This window comes from Stegodyphus dumicola, chromosome 9 (assembly GCF_044657685.1).
Source record: "Stegodyphus dumicola isolate Sdum_Otavi_A_Nest chromosome 9, ASM4465768v1".
Taxonomy (NCBI): domain Eukaryota; kingdom Metazoa; phylum Arthropoda; class Arachnida; order Araneae; family Eresidae; genus Stegodyphus; species Stegodyphus dumicola.
The window spans coordinates 27,697,046-27,717,835 of record NC_140776.1 but is presented as its reverse complement, the minus strand read 5'-3'; the positions used below and the strand labels follow the sequence as shown (position 1 = coordinate 27,717,835).

General features: G+C 30.7%; 2 protein-coding genes across 5 annotated transcripts in view; one reads left to right on the top strand and one right to left on the bottom strand.

Moving 5' to 3' along the window:
• Window positions 1–1,407: 1,407 nt before the first annotated feature.
• On the bottom strand, window positions 1,408–7,624 carry LOC146995318 (uncharacterized). Of its 3 annotated transcripts, XM_085823302.1 has the most exons (4): window positions 7,424–7,624; window positions 5,568–5,727; window positions 2,668–5,436; window positions 1,408–2,330 (listed from the first exon to the last, which is right to left on the bottom strand). In XM_085823302.1, the coding sequence occupies exon 3, from the start codon at window positions 3,970–3,972 to the stop codon at window positions 2,677–2,679; it is 1,296 nt and encodes a 431-aa protein (XP_085679428.1). In that variant the 5' UTR covers window positions 3,973–5,436; window positions 5,568–5,727; window positions 7,424–7,624; the 3' UTR covers window positions 1,408–2,330; window positions 2,668–2,676. The 3 variants fall into 3 exon arrangements, with proteins under 3 accessions (XP_085679428.1, XP_085679426.1, XP_085679427.1); XM_085823300.1 differs by having other exon boundaries at window positions 1,408–5,436; XM_085823301.1 differs by having other exon boundaries at window positions 1,408–5,727.
• A 1,938-nt stretch (window positions 7,625–9,562) lies between these two features.
• The window catches only part of LOC118185983 (nuclear RNA export factor 1-like), an 82,444-nt gene continuing 71,216 nt past the window's right edge, over window positions 9,563–20,790 (top strand). The window contains exons 1-3 of one of the 2 annotated variants that reach the window (XM_035355962.2): window positions 9,563–9,733; window positions 10,131–10,220; window positions 16,160–16,232. In XM_035355962.2, the coding sequence (XP_035211853.1) occupies window positions 9,712–9,733; window positions 10,131–10,220; window positions 16,160–16,232 (185 nt within the window). In that variant the 5' untranslated portion in view covers window positions 9,563–9,711. The remainder of the gene's footprint in view (window positions 9,734–10,130; window positions 10,221–16,159; window positions 16,233–20,790) is intronic. The other variant, XM_035355963.2, reaches the window with a different exon arrangement.

Below are 20,790 nucleotides of genomic sequence, written 5' to 3'. Positions count from 1 at the left end.
TAAAAATTTCGCGTATATTTTGTAAACATATTCAAAATAACTTATTCTTTAGATGTTTCAGTTTTATTAGCAGACTAAAATAAATAAGATATGAATAAAAACTTTCAATAGTGTCAAATGGGGAAATAGTTAAAGCGTAGAGTGTGCAAATAAATTTATCTTAATGACATTTTAACAAAAATTTCCATAAAAACACTAAATTCATACTAAAAAAATAACTTAAGAATATGTTGTCATTTTAGTCTGAGGTATATGGAAATAATTGTGCAAGACTCTGAAGAAACACTTTCTTTTAAATGTGTGAAATATTTCATAACATATATATAAGAAGAAAGTACAGCATTCTGTGTTTTGGATGATTTTCACCAAATGTAATATAAATACGAACTAGAAACCGTAATAAAAAGTCCTTCCTCTCCAATCAGATCACCTTTGTGTTGCATTGTATTTGTAATACTTCTAAAAATCCAATTTTTACCTAAATTAAAAAACAGTTATTCCATAAAAGATAATAAATTTGAACGTATATAGAATGAATTTTGTAATTTGAGTTATGTTACAAAATAATTCATAGTTTATATATTTTATACTAATAATTTAGATAAAACCTGTCCAATTTAAGAATGTGTGTTAACCACATTCTTAAATTGTAAAAGGACGACTTAACCCCAAGTAATTCATTTCAAAGCATAAAATAGCTTATTTTCTAATATTCAAAATTTCTAATAGTCATAAAATAGCTTATTTCTATCTTTCATAAGCTTATTTTCTATTTTACACAGCAACAGCATTTTCATGCAGTCAAGGTTTTTTAATTGCTAGTTATTATACATAATACTTAATTTTTAACACATTCTTATTAGAAAGCATAACTAAGAAACTTCTTTTTAAAGCACCACAGTGATTGCAATGAATGTCGTTAAATTTACAAAAGTATTGAAGATATATTGAACAGCATTATAACAAGAAACTACTGTACAAAATATGTAAATTTAGCATAATTTCTTTTTTAGTATTTGCATAGTTTCCTCCAAATGAACCTTACTGGGAAGTTATCTTGCAAAAATTTAAAAGTATTAAAATGGCCTCTATTTAAGATGTAACTGCATTTATAATTATTTTGTAATTGTGAATATATTATATTATTGCAATTAGATTATGCACTTACAACATAATTGCATAAAGTAATGAAATTAAGAGTTCACAGATACAATGTAATATAATTACAATGCAATTATCTAAATTGTAATTATAATCACTTATTTAATACCACAATATTATTATAATCACAATGTAATTTAAATTGGGTACTATATTTGTATACCCTCCACTCAAATGGAGGTACTGATAAGCCTGGAAGTTATTATCAACAAAAAGCCTGTTCAGGACAGTTTGATGACAATTTCCACCGGGCGAAAAGTACATTCTTAAGCCCAGGCAAATCATGACAATAAAAATCATTTAGTCTCATGATTCACTATATTTCAAACCCTAAATTTGAATTCTGCACCAAATTATTTACCTATATTTTAACATACTTTATGAATTATTAGAAGCGATATGGCAAATATCTTCTAAAAATAACTGTAAAATATTTGTATCCATTAATTGATTCAGATACACACTTTTATTATTTAAGTATATCAAAATAACAGTTTCACGTTCCTGAAATACAAAAATTATGAAAAAAGTTAAAAGTAATATTCTTAGAAGCATATGATATTAGTCACCAGCTGCAAAATAGTTAATTTTTTGCCCTAAATAAAAGTTTATTACACAGTAGTCAAATGTGTAACTTAATAACATGTTATATAAAAAATTAATGATAATAAGTTTATCAGAAATGAATTAATTCTGCAAATAAACTTTCTGCATTTGAAAATTTTCTACACCTGAGGGGAGAAAGAGATCTAGTAAAATTAGATTTATTATAACTTCAGTTGGACCAAATACCTTCTCTCTATATACTATATGCATCACTAAAGAAATAAATAAAATTATGCTTAAAAAACAGATGTACCATACCAGTTTTTTTCCCCTTGTTACCCTTTACATTGAGAAATAACAAACAGTACAATGCTGAAAAATACTATCCTTGAAATTTTGTTTAAATGAAGAAACACACACCATCTTTTTATTTAAGCATTACACTTCAAAAACAGATACACATACCAATTTATTTTCACTAGCCTTTATACTGATAACATGCCATATAAAAATGAAAAGAATTATCCTTGAAATTTAGATAAAATGAAGTAAAACAATGGGAAAATTTATGCACACGGACAACTTTTCTCTATTGCATGTTGTCTGACATGATCCACAAGTGCCTAAAAATGTATCCAAAGAAACACATTTCAATATTAACAAAAAAATTGTTTACAGATTAAAATTCATTTATTTCATACCAGTATTATAAAGATCATGCATGAAACAAATCTGCTTTCCCATACTTTTAAGTAAAACTTAACTGAAATTTTATACTGGAAAATATGCTATATTTCTATATATTAGAAACAAGAAAATAATACCATAATAATATACTCATAGCCTAGCAGAAAGTAACATATATAACATCAAACACAGAAATTTATATACTTGTAGCCTAGGAAAAAGTAATACATATTACATAAAACACATAAATTATTTAATATAAAACATACATACCTTCTAAAATTATTTTACTTTTTGTTTCTTATTGGCCGATGCTGATGAATATGAAACGTTATGGGCTCTTTTGTTGATAAGATGCTGTGTAAGGCCTTTGCATCTAGTAATAAAAAAATTATCAATAATTACTTTCTTAAGATTACAGCATTCTGGCATGGCCACATGCGTACATTTATCAATTATTCTTTCAACTAATTCTTTTGTGATGGCTGATTGTAAACGAAGGAGTACATCTTTACATTTTTGAAATTCTCGTTCAGCTTCCCTACATATTCGATACATTCCTGAAGAGATGACCTTCAGTCCACCTTTATTGCTGTGTTTTGTAAGAATTGTGCGATGCTCGGGTATGTCAGGTTCCAGCATGTCCTCTGAAATGGTCATAGCTGTTTTACAATTTTCACATATGCTTTTTTTTTTCAACAACTTATTATATATGGCTCCTGCGATGTAATGTATATCATTTTCTTCCACAACTGGGGGCAAGCGACGTTTCACTGCCACTGCAGAAGAGGTAGATGGCACTACAGAATTGGAGATAAGATGCAAGACCTCCTTTCTGATAGCAACCTCTAATTCAGAAGCATCAAAGAGGCTGTGGTCACTTTCAGAACAATAATTTGGATTATTGATATCCGAAATGAACTGTGATAGGCACACTAATTTCAGTGCTCTCTTGGCTTGCAAAGCAGTAGGCTTTGCACCCGACTTTCGTCTAATCTGTGAAAAGGCATTTTCCAGCGCATCTTGTGTCAACCTGCCTGGTAAGAAAAATGTAAACCCCTCGGAAAATAATTCTTTTGAGAGTTTCACAACACTCAATGTGCTCATAATAATGCCAGTTTGAAATGGCTTCCATGCTTTTCCAAACTGAACAGTTTCAGTCACATGAATGAATTTCAATAAAATATTAAATTTCTCATCTTGATTTTTGATAGTGATGCCTTTTTTTGGATGCCTTGCAGTCATAATTGTAAACCATTCTGCTACAAGTCTCAGCCACCATGCAGAAGTTAATGCTTCTTTTGCAACTTGGTGTAAAATAACTGCTTTTTCAATAGCAGCAGCTGTTTTTACAGAAAACAATTGCACAGCAGATGCCACATTCATCGAGGAAAAGTGTGTTGGGAAGAGATGAACTCTGTTCAAGTGATGTAGAGATCTCAGGGCAGCATCTGATTCTATCTCACTTGACCAGAGTCGTTTCACATACACTGAAGATACTATCCTCGATGGCAAGGCATGCTGCTGGCGAAATTCCTCTGGTAATATCATAATACTTGAAAGAAATGCATTTCTCATGTTTTTAATGAGATGTGGTACATCTGCAATACTGTGAATGAAAACATCAGGTCCTCCAATATTGTAATTTGTCTTCCTATCTGTCCTAGAGACAGATACATCCAATGACGAAATCTGAAAACAAGAACATTGTTGTTATAAAAAACAAAGAAAAAATAAACAACATATTTCATTCAACGGGGGCCAACTTTGGCGCATGAACTTTTCAACATAAAAATATTTGAAGCATGTTATGGATAAAGGTTTATTTGATTATGGCAAAGTACTCGATGGTTATTTGCCTAAGGTGAAGGATGCCTTCGTTTGAGGACTGCCTAACGGAAATTGGCTTGCATACATGTTACACATATGAAAAACTAAGAATATCATCCTGGCAACCAGCTCGTTTGCCGGGATTCGAACCCCCGGACAGAACCACCAGTTGTTCCGTTAGACTCCGCTCAGTCGCTGGTGGGCTGTCCGATAACGGAAAAGTTCAAAATTTCATATTAGAGGAAAAGTGGTAGCATAGTATAATTCGAAGTTATTGCCATTTCAGTAATGTGAAGAGATTTCAAGAATGTTTGATTATTTTATTTAGTTTATGACAAACTAAATAAAATAATTAAACATTCTTGGAATCGCTTCTCTTAACAACACAACCCGAGCGAGGACTCGTAGTCAAGGCACGTCATCATGGAAAGCTAACTAAAATTGTCTCATATTCACATTAAACATGCACAACAAACATTCGTTAAAACTGGTATGCAGGCAATCCATTCATCAGGATTTGAACCCGCTTCAAACTATTAGTATTCAACGATTTTACCGCTACTTCTCTGTTATTGTTTCCCATATCTGAAACAGAGGCTCTTACAGTTAAACCTATTTCTGTAGCTGCTACTACAGTTCTATGAATTAGATCTTTCATGTCAGAACCTGATGTTGAAGGCCCTGTTAATTCATTGGCAACAATCTGTTTCCATGATGTTTTAAGGCCTCTAAGCATTACAATAGTGTAATGCTTAGCAACTGCAGGTTTTCCTAACGTAACATTTCCAATGAATGACTTAGACGATGTATCAAAATCTTGATATGAAGCTATTTCCATTTCGTCAACTAAAAGGCAGCAGTTCCTATCAAGAGCATCCAATGAATGAACTTTTGTCTTGAGGAAAAAAAACAAATTTTCTAAAATGCCGAAATTTATTTTTATTTCCCTAATCCTCCTGTTCAAGGTACTGTACGATGGTGCTGGATATCCAGTACTTCTGAGGTAATTATATCATGTTTGCCCAAAGCAAATCGCATCTTCAGTCCTTTTATAATGGACTTTTCTGACCAGTTCCTTTTTGACTGCACAGCAAGGGCTCCTACTTGCTCATCGGACAAAAATGATGTCAATTTTGCATCTTTTTCTTGAAGCTGTTGCTCAAGGAATTCTATTTTTTTTAACAACTCTTCATTTGAAGCAGGTAGAGTTTCCTAAATTCAAAAAGAAATAGTAAACATGTTATGCTGTGATTATTTTTTTAAACAATGGTTGGATGAATTAATATATTTGTAATAACAATGATTTTTTCAACAATTTTTTTGGAGAATATTAAATAATTTACCACTTCAGTATTTGGCTTAGGACATCTTACTTCTCTTATCCTCTTGTCAGTTACAGATGGTGGTGGATTTGGAATGCTAAAGAGTGTTGGTACTGCAGTTTTTCTTAGTTTTTTTTCTATCTTTGCATAGTGACTCAAATTGAGATTCCTCAAAATGATCCTGTAAATACATAAAGTAATAAAAAAAAAGTACACAAAATAAATAAAAGTACAAAAAACAAACCACACAGTGAGGTTGTGCCAAAGGCAGCAAGCATGAACTGTAAGTAAGTATAGGCAATAAATAAATATGCAAGTAATTAAATTAGGCCCAGTATTATAAAAAAGTGAAACAATAAACAAACCATGTCTAACATATCAGCAGCAGCATCTTGTAAGCTTGGACAGAATTTAATTATCCAATATTTATTTTTTGCCTATAATTTAAGGTGTTCTTTAGAACATTATCCAAAAATTAAATGAAGTAGTGTTTTGCTATAACATTAAAAACAACTAAAATAAAACTTTATATTTCTTGCTATAGTGCTCTTACAATAGATAAGAAAATAAGAGTTCACTACACCCAACTTTTAAGATACTAGGCCGATAAATACATTTATAATTAGAGCAGACTATGATTCTTGTTATAATTGTAGTAATGTTTATTGCTCTAATTGAAATATTTAATTTTTAATTCTCTAATCATTCAAAACATAGCCCTAATTTCGGAGCACAGTGCCAACATGCATTTTAAAAAGCATCAAGGCCAGTTTAAACGACTATTTTTTAAATTACATCGGCACAGACATATCCAATTAAAGTTATTAAAAACTCTAGAACGTAGTTCAGTAGCTTTCTGAACTACGTTCAGATTAGATCAGTTAGATGTTTTTTATTTAGAGATGACAAAACAAAATAACGCTTCAGAAAATATTATTTATCATGTATAAAAATCTGTTTTGTAACACAGATCAGTAATAATTGTTTATCAATGTCATGAGGATTTAATTTGAGGAGATCACATTCTTTAGAAGTATCAAATTCATGAAAGGATTTTGGCTTGGCCTTTGAAATTCATCATTACAGGCAGATTTATTTGATTGTTATGCATGCATTAAACACTACACATGCATTAAAAACACTACAATTATTTTTGAAAAGTACACATGCAGTTTCACAAGTTTTCTGTGCTTATTTGAATGTTCTGCATTCATTTCTAAATCTTTACTCTTATTATCTTTTTAAAATTGCCAAATTGTATAATACTGTGATTATAAATATATGGTACGTGCAATTATTGAAGTCAGATTATATATATTTTGTCTCATACTATTCAATTTATTCTATTGACTTAATGTCAAAATTCTGGAAGTTATTTTAACCAAGAAACAGTAGTGGGCACCGTGCATAAACAACTCATCTAACTTTTTAACAACAGTGATTATAAAATAAAGAAAAAAATTATATATCATTCCAACGATATTGCAACTATAGTATAATGTTACATATATCTTTAGCAAACATTCAGATTTTATCTTGAGTTTCCAAATTATTATTTATTTTTTAATAAATTTCAATATGCTAATGATTTTTATGTTACATTAGTATAAATTCCACAATTAGCACAGGAAAACAAAATCTGCGCTTTATATTAGAAGAGAAATTTCTTTTCCACATTCAAAACATCCACATTGGCGATGTTTGGCGACGGGTACATGGCGACTACATTAACCCTAGACTAATTTAATTATAGCTATTATTACAGAAATTAGCAGATACTCAGGTTATTGTACACAAGAATTTCACTTTACTTGCACATTATAAACATCAGAGAAGATATAAACTCTAAATGAAGGCGTAATTAACATTATACTTACTAAGCAAAGTTCAGCGCCTGGACCAGGTTTCCAATTGTCTCTTCGGCAATTATTTACCCATATTTTTCTTCTTTCTTCATTTTTAGGAAATTTTACCAATGTATGACCTTTCCGTGAATGATTTGAACAATTAATAGCTGCACATCCGCCCATTTTACGCCATTAAATCTCCCACTTGGGATCGTGAATGCCTGATGATTCAGCCTGGTATATAGGAGCCTTAAACTGAACTGTTTAGCACATTTACGAAGTTGTATAGGTGGCGTCAGTAGTCAAAAACGCCAGCGCCACCTACATTTCATTAAAATCAATCTTTCTTTTCAAACATGCATTTCACAAGGTGTTTCCATATTTTTGTCCATCCACTGTATCTCATTGATATATTATAAATATAGCTTAAACATGTTTTATGTGCATAGCCAAAGGGGGTGGGAAGTAAGCCTTGATTCAAAATCTGTTTTAAAGCAATAAGTAAATAAATAAAATACACTGGTTCTATTAGAATGTCAAAAAATACTGTTAGTATTCTATAAACAAATCCAAATTATCACATCATACTATATAACCCTGGTACAAAAGAAGAAATGTCTGATTAGGAACATACTCTATTTATTTGGTAAAAAAGAAGAGTAAAACATATGCAACATCCCTTTATAGTAGCCTTAGGTACGGCGAGTACGTTTTAGGAACATGCCATCCGGACCTCACAGCTACAAACTTTCCGCGCATGCGTCGTTGACGCATGCGCGTAAGACCTTTACGACTGCGAATACGCGTGCGTAAAATACGTTAACGAATGCGCGTTTAATGTATAACGAACGGTATAAGCTAAGCTAAAATAATCTAATTCAGTTAATGTTGCAGATTGCGTTATTCCTTAATCTTAGAATTGGATTCGGCTTATTATTTTTTGCAGACTGTTAGAGCAATTTTATAAAAGTAAGCTTGAACTTTCATTTATGTCAAATAGAATTTCTGATATATATTTACTAATATGTAAAGGATCTACAAAGCGAAAGTATGTTTCGAAGTCTATTAAACAAAAAGTGGAATTGCTGCAAATAATGGATAAAAGCATATCCTTTGTTTATCTAAACTTTAACGTTTGTATATCTAAACTTTGTTTATCTTTAACGCCGCGGCGCGCGATGAATTGGAAGTTGATCTTTCAGCGCTATCCTTATCTTCAAAGCAGATGTTTTTATTTTATTTGGCTTATAATTCCTTACTAAATGTAATATTTCATCTCGATGAACTCCGTCTTTGATATGATTTGAATCAAATTCCTCGTCATTATAATTTGCTTCCGATAGCGAAGAAAGTGACAGAGGTTATTGAAAACGAAAAAAATTCGATTGACAAATTAGTCGATATTCTCGACGCAGCAATTATAGGACTTGAACAGCGGAACTTTGAAACTGAACAAGAAATTATGTATGTTGATAGAATTAAAGAGAATGTATTATCACATTAAAAAACGAAGCAACTTAAACAACTTACATTGAAAGAAGAGTTTAATAAAGTACACAAATAAATATTGAGCTTTTTTTTTTTTTTTTTTGTAAATTTTGATACCCTTTAGATCATAATTGTTCTTTATTTCATAAATTACGGTTTCATATTTTTAATTTTATAATTTCTGCATGCCATCTTACCAGATTTAAACTTATGATCTATAATCCGGAAAAATCGATAATCCGAAATCGCTGAAGTCCCAACGAGTCCGGATTAACGACTTTTGACTTTATTCGAAAAATGTCTCTTCTGCCTAGTGATGGCTCGGAAACTAAATGTGAATGTTTTCACCGAAAGAATTTTAATATTTAACTGTTCAGTTTTCATTGTTCGCAATGAACGCTGTCTAAATAGCAGATCTTTCATTTTCAGCATTTAAAACAGTTATCATATGCGTGAAAAATATTATTTATATATAAAGTGAAAAAGGAACCACTCTCACATTGGAATTTTCCGATAATTGATAAAAACAACGCCAAGTGGCGCATACTAGCCAAATGTAGTAGCCCAATGATCATTTGAAAATAAATACATTTCACGATATCCGTGAGCATGCGCATAACATGACTTCCGTAAGGAGCCGCTCACAGCCATCCCTGTTTTGAGCTGCTAACGGCCCTCAGACTTTCTTTGGCTTTTCCACGGATTATACTCCGTGGGCTTTTCTTTTCTCTTGTCTCTTCTGTTAACTGTAACCAGCATAGTTTTTTTATCTCATATCGTGCGTAATGTGTTAAAAGACAGAAAATTTTACTTTACTGTATTAATAGGCTATGTCAAGGCAGGTCTTTTTTGGTAATTTTATTTCACTTATTTGTTTTTTAAAAAATGTGATAATGATGTGTTGAAATACTCTGTATTTGGTGTAGTATTTTATTATGATTGATGCAATTGCCTGCATCTGTTATCAGTACTTTTATTGCTTAAAATGTTTCCTTATTTTAAGAATATTAAACTCTCCTTTAACTTACTTGTCATAAATTTAAAATCTGTATTTCTTTTTTCGCTTTATTATGTGCAAGTAAATATATTTGAATTAGAACAAGGCATTGCAAATCGCATGGCTTTATGATTCAATATTCAAAGTAGTTGCACTTTGTAGGAAGGCGTTTTTTTTCTTGTTATCAGATACGTATAGCTTGCTTAGATAGTTATTATTAAATAATATGTTAATGTTACGAAATTTTTGCAGAACACGACATTCGAGGACCAAGTACTAGTAAATATAGATCAGTTCCAGCAATGGGAAGACAAAAGAAATTTCGTGATTCATATGCAAGAGGCAAGTATCTTTCTAACTTTTTTATATTAATTTTGAATTTCTGTCAAATTTTAGATAAAATTATATTTATTTCGCCAAAAGTCCTGAATAATTTAAATTGAATATTTTGAGTAAATTGCCAAATTTAAAATTTAATATAAAAGAATAAATCAACGCCTCAAAATATCGTCAGCAGAAACTCTTAAAAACTGGTGAAATTGTAAGATTTTATGAAAAAAAGCATGTTAGTTTATCAGGTGAAGACAAACATCATAACTTTAAAATAGATACATTTTAATTTCGGATATATCTCCATAATCAAATCTCAGCCATTATCTGACTAAATGTGTAGTTGTTGCTTACTATAGTGTATATGTTTACATTATTTGCAAGACTGCAGTTTTCTTTTTTTGCATTTAGAAACTATCATTTTCAACTCGTACGTGGAGTTGGGATAAGTTTTTTACATTTGCTAAAATTGTTTTATGATTTGTATTATGTTACACTATTAATTATTTTATGGATATATTATTCTTAAAAATGAATAAGCCTAAAATGTCAGTAAGTGTATCCATAGTATCTAAAGTAATTTTCATCCATATATAAATCTTTCAGCCTTATAATTAATATGATGATCACTTAACTAGACTTCTGATATATTTTATGTGTAATGGACAACAAAATGCATATTATTTTTTTGATCCTTACAGCAATGAAAAAATAAGCTAAGAAAAATAACTAATATGCTTCAGTATAAGTAACTTTTAAATGATTAATCTGGAAAGGCTAGGTAAAACTTTCATCAGATCACAGTTTATGTAGTGGTAATTAAAATATATCAAATGTCAGAATTTTTTCTTGTGTTTATTTAGTGCCATAAATTTAAATGCCTACTTATAATACTATTAAAAGATTATTAAATTTGCATGCTAAATATTTGGTTTTCATTTTCAATTACTGTACAGTAATGTGGCTGTAGAGAAAGTCTGGAAAGAGCATCCTAGATAAAAATGAGATAGGAATGCTTCTAGAATGGCATCTCATTTATTAAGATTAAAGTTATATGCTTTCATAATTATGATGCCCTAAAAGTTATTGTTAAATGTTACAAAAAATGGTCAGATATCAAAAGCAATATGTATTGAGATATAAAACAGCTGATGAGCACAGACATATTTCAAGTTAAATTTAGGGAAGGATTTATAAAATGGGGTTAAAATGATTGAACAGAGTTTCATTGATAAACTAAACATTTCTATCTGTCAAGTTGCTTGATAACTGAAAATATTAACATTAGTTGAATTTGGAGATACATTGAAAAGCTGATTTTCAGTTTATAGATGCTGCATTAATTAAAGCATGGTTCATAAATAATAACAAATAATTAGGGTAAAAATATATTTCAGGGTTCCCCTTGGTGAAAATTGGCGATTTTTTGGTGCCATTCCTGTTTATGTTCAATGCTCTCCCCAGTAAAATGGCATCCAAAACATAATGCAATAAAGCATAATTAAAACAAAACAAAAAAATATATATATAATCTCTATTAACTACATTTTAAATCAAACAGTGAAATAACATAAAAAAAGGAATGCATGTTATCTCATCTACGCACTACAAGAAGGAAATACTGACTTACCTTATTTAGAAATTTCTGTGTCTTCAGTCTGTGGCACACGAAATTGCTTAACAGCATCCAAAAGCTTTCTATTAGAATCTGTATACTGCTATAATAAATTGACAAAAGTGAGCAGTTTTCTGAAAGTAAAAGATGCATCACAGGTAGCAAGAAAGGAAATATTTTGGGGAGTATATTTAAAACACTGATCATGACCTTGAACATTTCACTTTTCACTTGTAATTATTCATTGTTAATGAGTCTAGTTCGAGCAACACATGTATAATAGTTGCATCAATTCAAAATCCTGCCAAATGAGAAGTGCATTTCTGTCATATGTTTTCTTTATGCAAAAGGTGAGCATGTAGTGGATATTCACAAAGAAAGTGTTTCTGTCTGTGGGATCATTATGAGTTGATAAAACATAACTAAATGATTTTGTACCTTGTGTAGGTGGGACCAGTGTTCATCACAAGCACAGAACGAGTAGGTTTTCTCTTGTCTGTGATGCTCTTCTTCAAAGAAGAGAGGATGCAGTTTAACCAGTTAGGCATTGAAATAATTGCACAAAATCATTCAGAAGTGTCTGTGACAACTTTTTATAAAGCTGTGACTAGCTTTAGGGTGCAGGAAATTGTGTGCGTGTTGGATTCCGAGGATGTTAACAGAAGAGCACAAAAAGAAATGAATGGGCGTCCCACTCCACCTCCTCACATGCTGTGCTGAAGTGGGTGATAAGTTTCTTAACCTTTTGATGGTCATTAACAAGCGCAGCTACCATTCCGGTTATGCGCAGCAGTGGCCGCAAGTAAACACAATTTGCATTATAAATTTATGACTGATGTGGCATGTATTGGGAAGAAAGAATTGTTGAATATCGCAGCCATCAAAGGGCTAACCATATTGTTACTTGTGATGAGACATGCATTTGTCATCATGCACCAAAATGCATCTAACAGTCTATGCAGTGGTACCATGCAAACTTCCCAAAAGCTAAGAAATTTAAAACTTCAATTTCAACAGAGAAAAATCATTTCTGTTTTCTGGAACAGACAAGCATTCCATCTGATTGTCTTCATATACCATGGCATCACAATTACGGCTAATGCATATTGTCCTAGATGGGTAGTTCAAAATAAAACTTAAGGGCATGCTGACAAGATCGAGTCTGCTTCATGACAACACTCATTCTCACACAGTGCTTCAAACAAAAGCACTACTCTGAAGTTTCAAGGGGGAACTTTTAGGCAATCTGCTATTTAACCTGGTCCTTGTATCCAGTAACTTCTTTCATTCCTTTGCCTGAATAAAATCTTGCAGTACAAAACTTTCACGATGATGATGATATCAAAACTTAGGTTGAAATGTAGTTTGAACAACAGACATTAGACTTCTGTGACTGTGTTATACAAACTCATGTATCTAGACTTGACGAATGCTTGGACAATGGTGAAAACTGTGTCGGGGAAAAAAAGGCAGTAACTTTTAATGGACGTTTTATCAGTTTAAAATAGTTTTAATGAGTATGAAGCATTGTATTTTTACTTTTTGAAAAATGCCTCATATGTTAATAATAAAAAATAATTGCAGTCAAAAGTCTTTAATCCGGACTCGTCAGGACATCCGCGATTCTGGATTATCGGTTTTTCCGGATCATGAGTTTAAATCTGGTAAGATGGCATGCAGAAATTATAAAATTAAAAATATGAAAACGTAATTTATGAAATAAAGAGCAATTATGATCTAAAAGGTATCAAAATTTACAAAAAAAAAAAAAAAAAAAAAAAAAAAGCTTAATATTTATTTGTTTACTTTATTAAGCATTTCTTTCACCACGCGCATGCGTAAAGCATACATTACATATAGTCTAAATTAAAAAATTGCTATCAGAAAACTATTTGATGTGTATTCGTGATATTTATAATGACGAGGAATTTGATTTAAATCATATCAAAGTCGGAGTACATCGAGATGAAATACTACATTTAGTAAAGCCGAATGACATAAAAACATCTGCCCTGAAGATAGGATAGTGCTGACAGATCAACTTCCAGTTTATCCCCCCCCCCAGAGCAGCGTGAAATTGATAAATAGATTTCGGGATGGTTAAAGAAACAAGGAATATGCCTTTATCCGTTTTTTGCAGCCATTCCACTTTTTGTTTGATGGACATCGAAACATGCTTTCGCTTTGATGATCCTTTGGCAGCTCCAGAATCGAAAATTCTTTTTGACATAATCGAAAGTTCAAGCTTACTTTTATAAAATTGCTCTAACAGTCTGCAAAAAATATAAGCCGGATCCAATTAGAAGATTAAGGAACAATGCAATCTGCAGCATTAACTGAAATAGATAATTTTAGCTTAGCTTATACCGTCTGTTATACATCAAATGCGCATGCGTAAACGTATTATGCGCATGTGTAAATGCTTTATGCACAGAAAGTTTGTAGCTTTGAGGTCCAGATTTTTCAGTTATAGTCTAGTGTTTCCACATTTGTGGTTGGTGTGTTTAACAATACAAAATATAGGTATTCAAGTTGTGTGAAGAGGATTTAAAAAATTTTTCTATGAATGTGTTTTACTGATAAGATGGGTTAGTTTCATAAAAATGATAGTAACAGAAGGAGAAATATTACAAAAGGAATGTAAAACAAAGTTTTGCATTTAAATATTGATAATCTTATTGCTCTATAAATTCTACTTTAAGGTTAATTTTTCCTCCAGTTCCAAAATAATAAGTTGGTTTATAACCTGCATGCCACATGTTCCACATGTTGGATAATTCAGAGCTAGAAATAAAATTTTATCTCTTGTTTACATTACTGCAAACTAAGCAATCAAAATGAGTTAAAAGCAGTGTTATTCCTAGGATTTTTTTGAAAGAGTAAAAATACTCCTTGACTTTTTTAGGAGGAGTAAAATTCATTTATGAGGAGTGAAACATAGAAATAGCATAAACTACATATACAGAGACAAATATCTTATAAAAAACACTTTTTTAATGAACAAAATGAAATACGAAAAAAAAAAAAAAAGATGATGCTATTTTGGTTTTTGACAATTATAGCATATGTTAAATAATACATTAAATACAAAAACAAAGTTAACAGTGAAAACACATATATTTTATTGGTAATCAGATTCTAATGAAGTATTTAAAAACTATTAAGAAAAGTATTGTTTTTCAAAAAAAATTGTACAACAGCTTCATAATTCAAATGTCAGGAAGCATCTAACAATAAATATGACCAACTCATTATTCTGTTTATCAGGACCGGATTAAAAAATGTATATATGCATGTATAAATGAATTTGTTCATGTATCCATCTATGCAAGCAGCAGCAATCTAGCAAGCAGCAATATGTATGTGTGTGTAATACATACATATCCGATAACAGAACAGTGCCATAAGCAGCTAAAAAACTGAGAATCGATTAAAAGAAAAACGAAGTTTTAAACTGTGAAAAATAAGCAATATGATTTTAAAAATTTCATCAATAAAATGACCAAAAATGATATTAAAGTCTGTAGTTTACAGAATCCACAGAAATTGTCATGATGTCAAAAACCATGCACAAGCTTACGAATTTGACATTACAAACACGTCCTTGTGATCTCCAGAGCTGTAGCTAAGGTTTTCAGTGCCCAGGGACAATTAAAAATTTTGTGCCCTTTTCTGTGTGCCAAAATGAAAACATTTCATTCTAAAATTGAGTATCATCAATTTGGCGTCCCCTGAAAGCTCTGCCTGGAGACAGATGACACTCTTTGCCACTGGTGATCTCTGATGTCGCATGCTACTTTTTACTTCTGTTTAGTTCTTCTCCTCTGCTCGAAGATTTCTGGCAACAGAAGCCTGGAATATTTTTTTTTCCCCTGAACTATATGTTGTAATAGAAATTGTTACCTAATAAAACTGGAATTTTTAAAATTATTTAAGACTAGAAATTCATGACATTGCAGTGTTTTATAGTTAAATGCTGTATCATAATTTGATGCAGTTTAGAATGTGGATGAATGCAGATAATTAAATATTGATGTAGCTCTGCATTATTCAGTATTTAGACATGTAAATGTACATAAATTTGATATCGGGCACTAGTTTTAATATATAAAAATTTGCGAGTAATATAATTTGTAAATAATAAATAAAATTTGTAATTAAACTATTTTAATTCATAACTATTTATTTGCGATAATTATATATAATGTTCTTTTTGTCTTTTTATAGGTTACTTATTGAATCACATGTGTATGGTATTGCAAATTAAATAGATTTGAAATGTAACTCAATGGTTATGCTGTCATATTTGTCTCATTTCTTATTCATTATTTTAAAGGTGGAAAGCTAGTTGCTGTAGATTTAGATGGAGATGTGGATATGAACTCGCATACTTTTACAGAACGTAGATTGTAAGTACATGAAAGTTTTACTGATTCAAAAATTGTTCATATGAAAATATTTCTGACACACACACAAAAAAGGGGGGAAAAATATTGAGAACAAACATGTTATTAAAAAGCGACGAAAAACATGTTTAGCTTTTCTAAGCTGAAGTATTTCAGCCAATAATAATAGCAGTTAACAATCAGATAATTGTAATGCTTTTTGAATCTTCCAAAGCATGTCTCTTATGAAATAGAACCTTTCTTGAGAAAAAGTCCTTTCTTATGTTGTGAATTTTGCTAAATCTTCTAACTTATGTAATACTTTTATTGTATTTTTCATAATGAAATTAAATAATGATAAAATTTAGATGGAAAAATCGCTTGAACCCTAGCTATTAACTTACAAATCAAAGGTCCACAGACCACATTTTAAAGAATTACTGCTTGAAAAGACTTTCATAGAATTAAGGTTGAATCCTTCTGATTTAGATAAACCGTAAAAGTAATTTATGTGAAAAATTTTAAAGATATGTTATATAAAGATGCCGATTAAAATAATTAAAAATTATATTTAAGTTTTTTTTGAGGGGGGGGGGAGTGAGTACAGTAGAAAACCAAAATTCCATGTGGTCTAGAAGCTGTGAATTTATAGATTTCAAATCATGAATAAAAAAGATGCAAAAAATCAATAAAAATATAAAGAAAAATCTGACATCATATGAACTTCTTGTACGGAATATTAAATTATACGCATTTTTTCCCTGCACTTCATTTAAACTTATTTCATCGAATTTCATTAGTGATAAATTTCTCATTCAATTAACTAAGTTCTCACTTCGCAACAAGGTAAAAATAAATAAAACCTCAAAATATCTTCATTAAAAATGCAAACAGATAGAAAAGACTAAAACACCAAATACAGTTAAAAAAAATTTTTTTTTTAAATGTTGCAAATAAAATTAGAGTTTTTACGTAAAAACAAGCAATTCGACCAGCAGAAAAAAAAAGGCAAAATTTTCAGTGCAAAAAACAGAAAGTTTACTTTTGGTCCCACTTGGCAAAAAGACATTGAAGGTGTAGAAACTCACTTCAATAATTATTTTGCTAAGTTTTAAATGTAAAAAAATATGGCTGTTATGGTGAAAAAAACTAGGCTTAGCTGCACTTAACAGTTTTTAAATTGTTGATAATTCTACAACTATTGCATGCAAATTAATTAAAGGCATAAAAATCTTAACGGAAGATAAGAACAATATAATTAAATTGTTTTTAAAGCAAAAAATGTGTAATTTACCAACATAAAAGCGGGGGAAAACAGCTTACCGAGCCGAGTAACAGAATGGCTATACGTGTGTACTTTGTTGCATACTTATATACTTTTGGTGCAGCCAATTAGAACCAAAAAGGTTGATGCACAGCTAAATTTTATAGCAGTCCTATATACAAAATTTCAACATTCTGAGGTTGCTCATGTTTGAGTCATGCAAGACACATAGGTACATACGGACGTCACGAAAAAATTCTTCCGAATTCATTTTAAATCAATTTTTTTAATCCGTTTGGGAAAAGTGTCCTTTATTCTGTCTTTATGTACAGATGTCACACAAAAACATGGTTAACTTCATTCGATATCGATCAAAATGGATATTTTTATTGAAATATGGTACCTGGAATTTTTCGTGATTACGTTCATTCCTTTACTTTGTACAAGGAAGTAAAAATGCATAAGCACAGTTTCTTTTTTTGTTTTTAGATGCAGAAATATGTTTAAATATATGACATGTATCATAATTTTATTTAAAAAAGGTGGAAATTCAAGTAAAATTATTTTTTATATTTGAGTCTCTTTCAAATTATGAGTTATTTGTTGGTCAGTTATAGAGTGTTGTAATTTAAAATTAATTTTAATTTATATATTTTTTGCTTGCAAAAAAAAAAAAAAACTATTGAGTTTATTCAGAACTTGCCATTTTGATAGGATGGAAAAGTACTATTTTTAATTCTAGTCGTAATAAAAGTTAGAAATTTGGTACTTTTCTGTTAATCCTTTGTGGCACGGTGTGCCCAGTGCAGGCACACCTAAAAATTTCCTTCTGTATACACAGAAAAATTGAATAAAAAAAGAATTTATAGGTATAGGTTACTCTGAACCTTCTTTATTTAAAGTAGAGGGCAGTTCAACACAAACCAGTCCATATATTTTAGCCTTGTTTTGTTTTTTAAAAACCTCATTTTTCAAAGAAATCTTGCAGATTTTTTTTAGGGTATCAAGGGAATATTTTGAAAAGAAATTTCTCTGTTATTTTTTAAGAAATCTCTGTTCTGTAGGAATATTTTTTTGGCTGTATGCTAAACTCCTTATTCTATATTAGTTTAAATTTTTGCCTTTAAATCTTGCCTAAAATCGAACGGCGAGCCCAAGGTGTTCCCAGACCGGCTCACCGAGAATCTAGGATAACTGAGAGACTATTCTTTGTTTGTCCGCATCTCATCGGTGAGTTCATTGACAATAGAAAGATGGGTCAACATCTGTGTTTCATTTCTTGTTTTTCTCTTTTTTTCTTTTCTCTCTCTCTCTCTCTCTTTTTTTTTTTTTTTTTTTATTTATTTGGTGTGTGTGTGTGGGGGGAGAAGAGGACATTTGGTTATCAACTGACAAATTGTTGGGGTGATTTTCTGAAGGTCAAGGGTAATTTTATCAGTTAGCTGTTTGGTTTTTTTCACTAGAGCAGCTATCTTTATTGCTTTCGTTGAAAGTTTCGCTAGCGCTAGGTGTAACAGTTTTGAGGTGTAGACATTTATTTAATTTTATTTTATAGTTTATTTTTTCGAATTTTTAACTGTTTTCCAAATGGATCGGTGAGGGCTGACCTCAGTGCTCCAGAAATGGTCAGCCCGTACTGATCCATTTGGAAAATAAAATAATAAAAAATCTAAAAAGTACCACCATGGGAAAAAAAAAAAAAAAAAAAAAAAGAAGGTGTAAATATGAAATATAAATAATGTAAATATCATATACCCAAGTTACTTTTTCTTTTCCCCCATCCTTACGCATGTAATCATCATATAACCAAAAAAGAGCTTTTGGGGGGTGTAGAGTAGCAGGTCTCCCCGTGGCACACCCTAGGTAATGTTAAATCTGCTATATATTCAGAATATAGTGTTTATTAATCGTAGGCAAAATCTCTTGCTCTTTTACGCGCTTCCCAGCAGTACTCGTTTCAGCACTCTTTTCGAAGCTCTATTCAAACAGTGGGCCTGTTTCGGGCACACCCACAGAATTAAAACTATAAGTGCTATCTTCACAAAATTTTACTTCTGTACTCCTCTAGGCCTAATTAGACTGCCTACCCCCTCTTTTTTTTAATCGAAATTCCAACTTTAAAAGGTAGCATTTCGGAAAGGATTAATGAAACGGCAGTCATCACCAAACACAAGTGTTGTTCTGATTGTAACTAGAATTCATGGTCCTTTCTTTCTCTTGTCATGATCTTACCACTATGACATAAATGTCGGCTGTTTCACTATGGGTAATTCCTTTTTCTTAATAATAATAAGAACAAGCTTTTTAAAAGACTCCTCTGTTTCTTCATCAAAATCTGGGACTAAAAATGTGCCTAGAGCAAAAGAAAATGGTGAATAACTACATCTGATGTAGTTTGCAGTGAAAGTATGCTGTCATTAATTCACTTATACACATCTTGGTTGGTACTTATGCCATGCCCCCTCCCCCAAATTTTTTTCCCGAAATTCCAACAGTTAAAATCGTGCAAAATTAATTTTTCAGTTAAAGTTAATTTTAATGATTTAAAGCAATTTTTAAAAGCAATAATTAATGCGGTATAGTAGCTTGCTTCAATCATAAATGAGGTGTTACCAGTATTGTCCAAATATCACCCAGAAGAGCCAAAGCTATCTGCATTTCGTTGTTGACATCTGACAAGCTATAGAAATATTTTATGTAAATGCTGTAATGTTTATATTATTTATTTATTTTTGTGCATTCTATGTGATATTGTGAATTAAAATTTGCTTGTTTTTATTTAGTTTTAAAAATCAAATTTTTACCCTTTTAAAGTGTCTATTTGCCATTATAAAAACAACAGTTTTTTCTGAGATTCTATTTGTTATGAGAAATCATTTTGGTGAGCAGTACAGATTAATGTTGAAGTAGAACCTAATGTTAGTGTGATTTATTTTTTATACTTTGATTATATGAATGATTTTGAGAGATATTAAGAAATAATTATGTAGATGAATTTATTTCATATTAAAAATACAGTAGATTTAAGTTTTTACAAACTCCTGATAAACAAATTATTGGTCCCCCCTTTTTTATATGTAATGTGTAAAATTTAGTCCACTGAGTTAAAAGATGTTATGTGAATGATCAGATAAAGTGGGAGGGTTAATATGTTAAAATTTAAAGAAAAAGGATAATCGTGTAAAAAACAGTATAGAATAAAAATAATTTCTAGGTTATTTAAATTATTATGAAAATAGTGATAATCTTCCCTGAAGGGCTTAAAGTAATGAATTGTTTTATTTTCTAATGAATTCATATATTTAAAGATTTGAAATG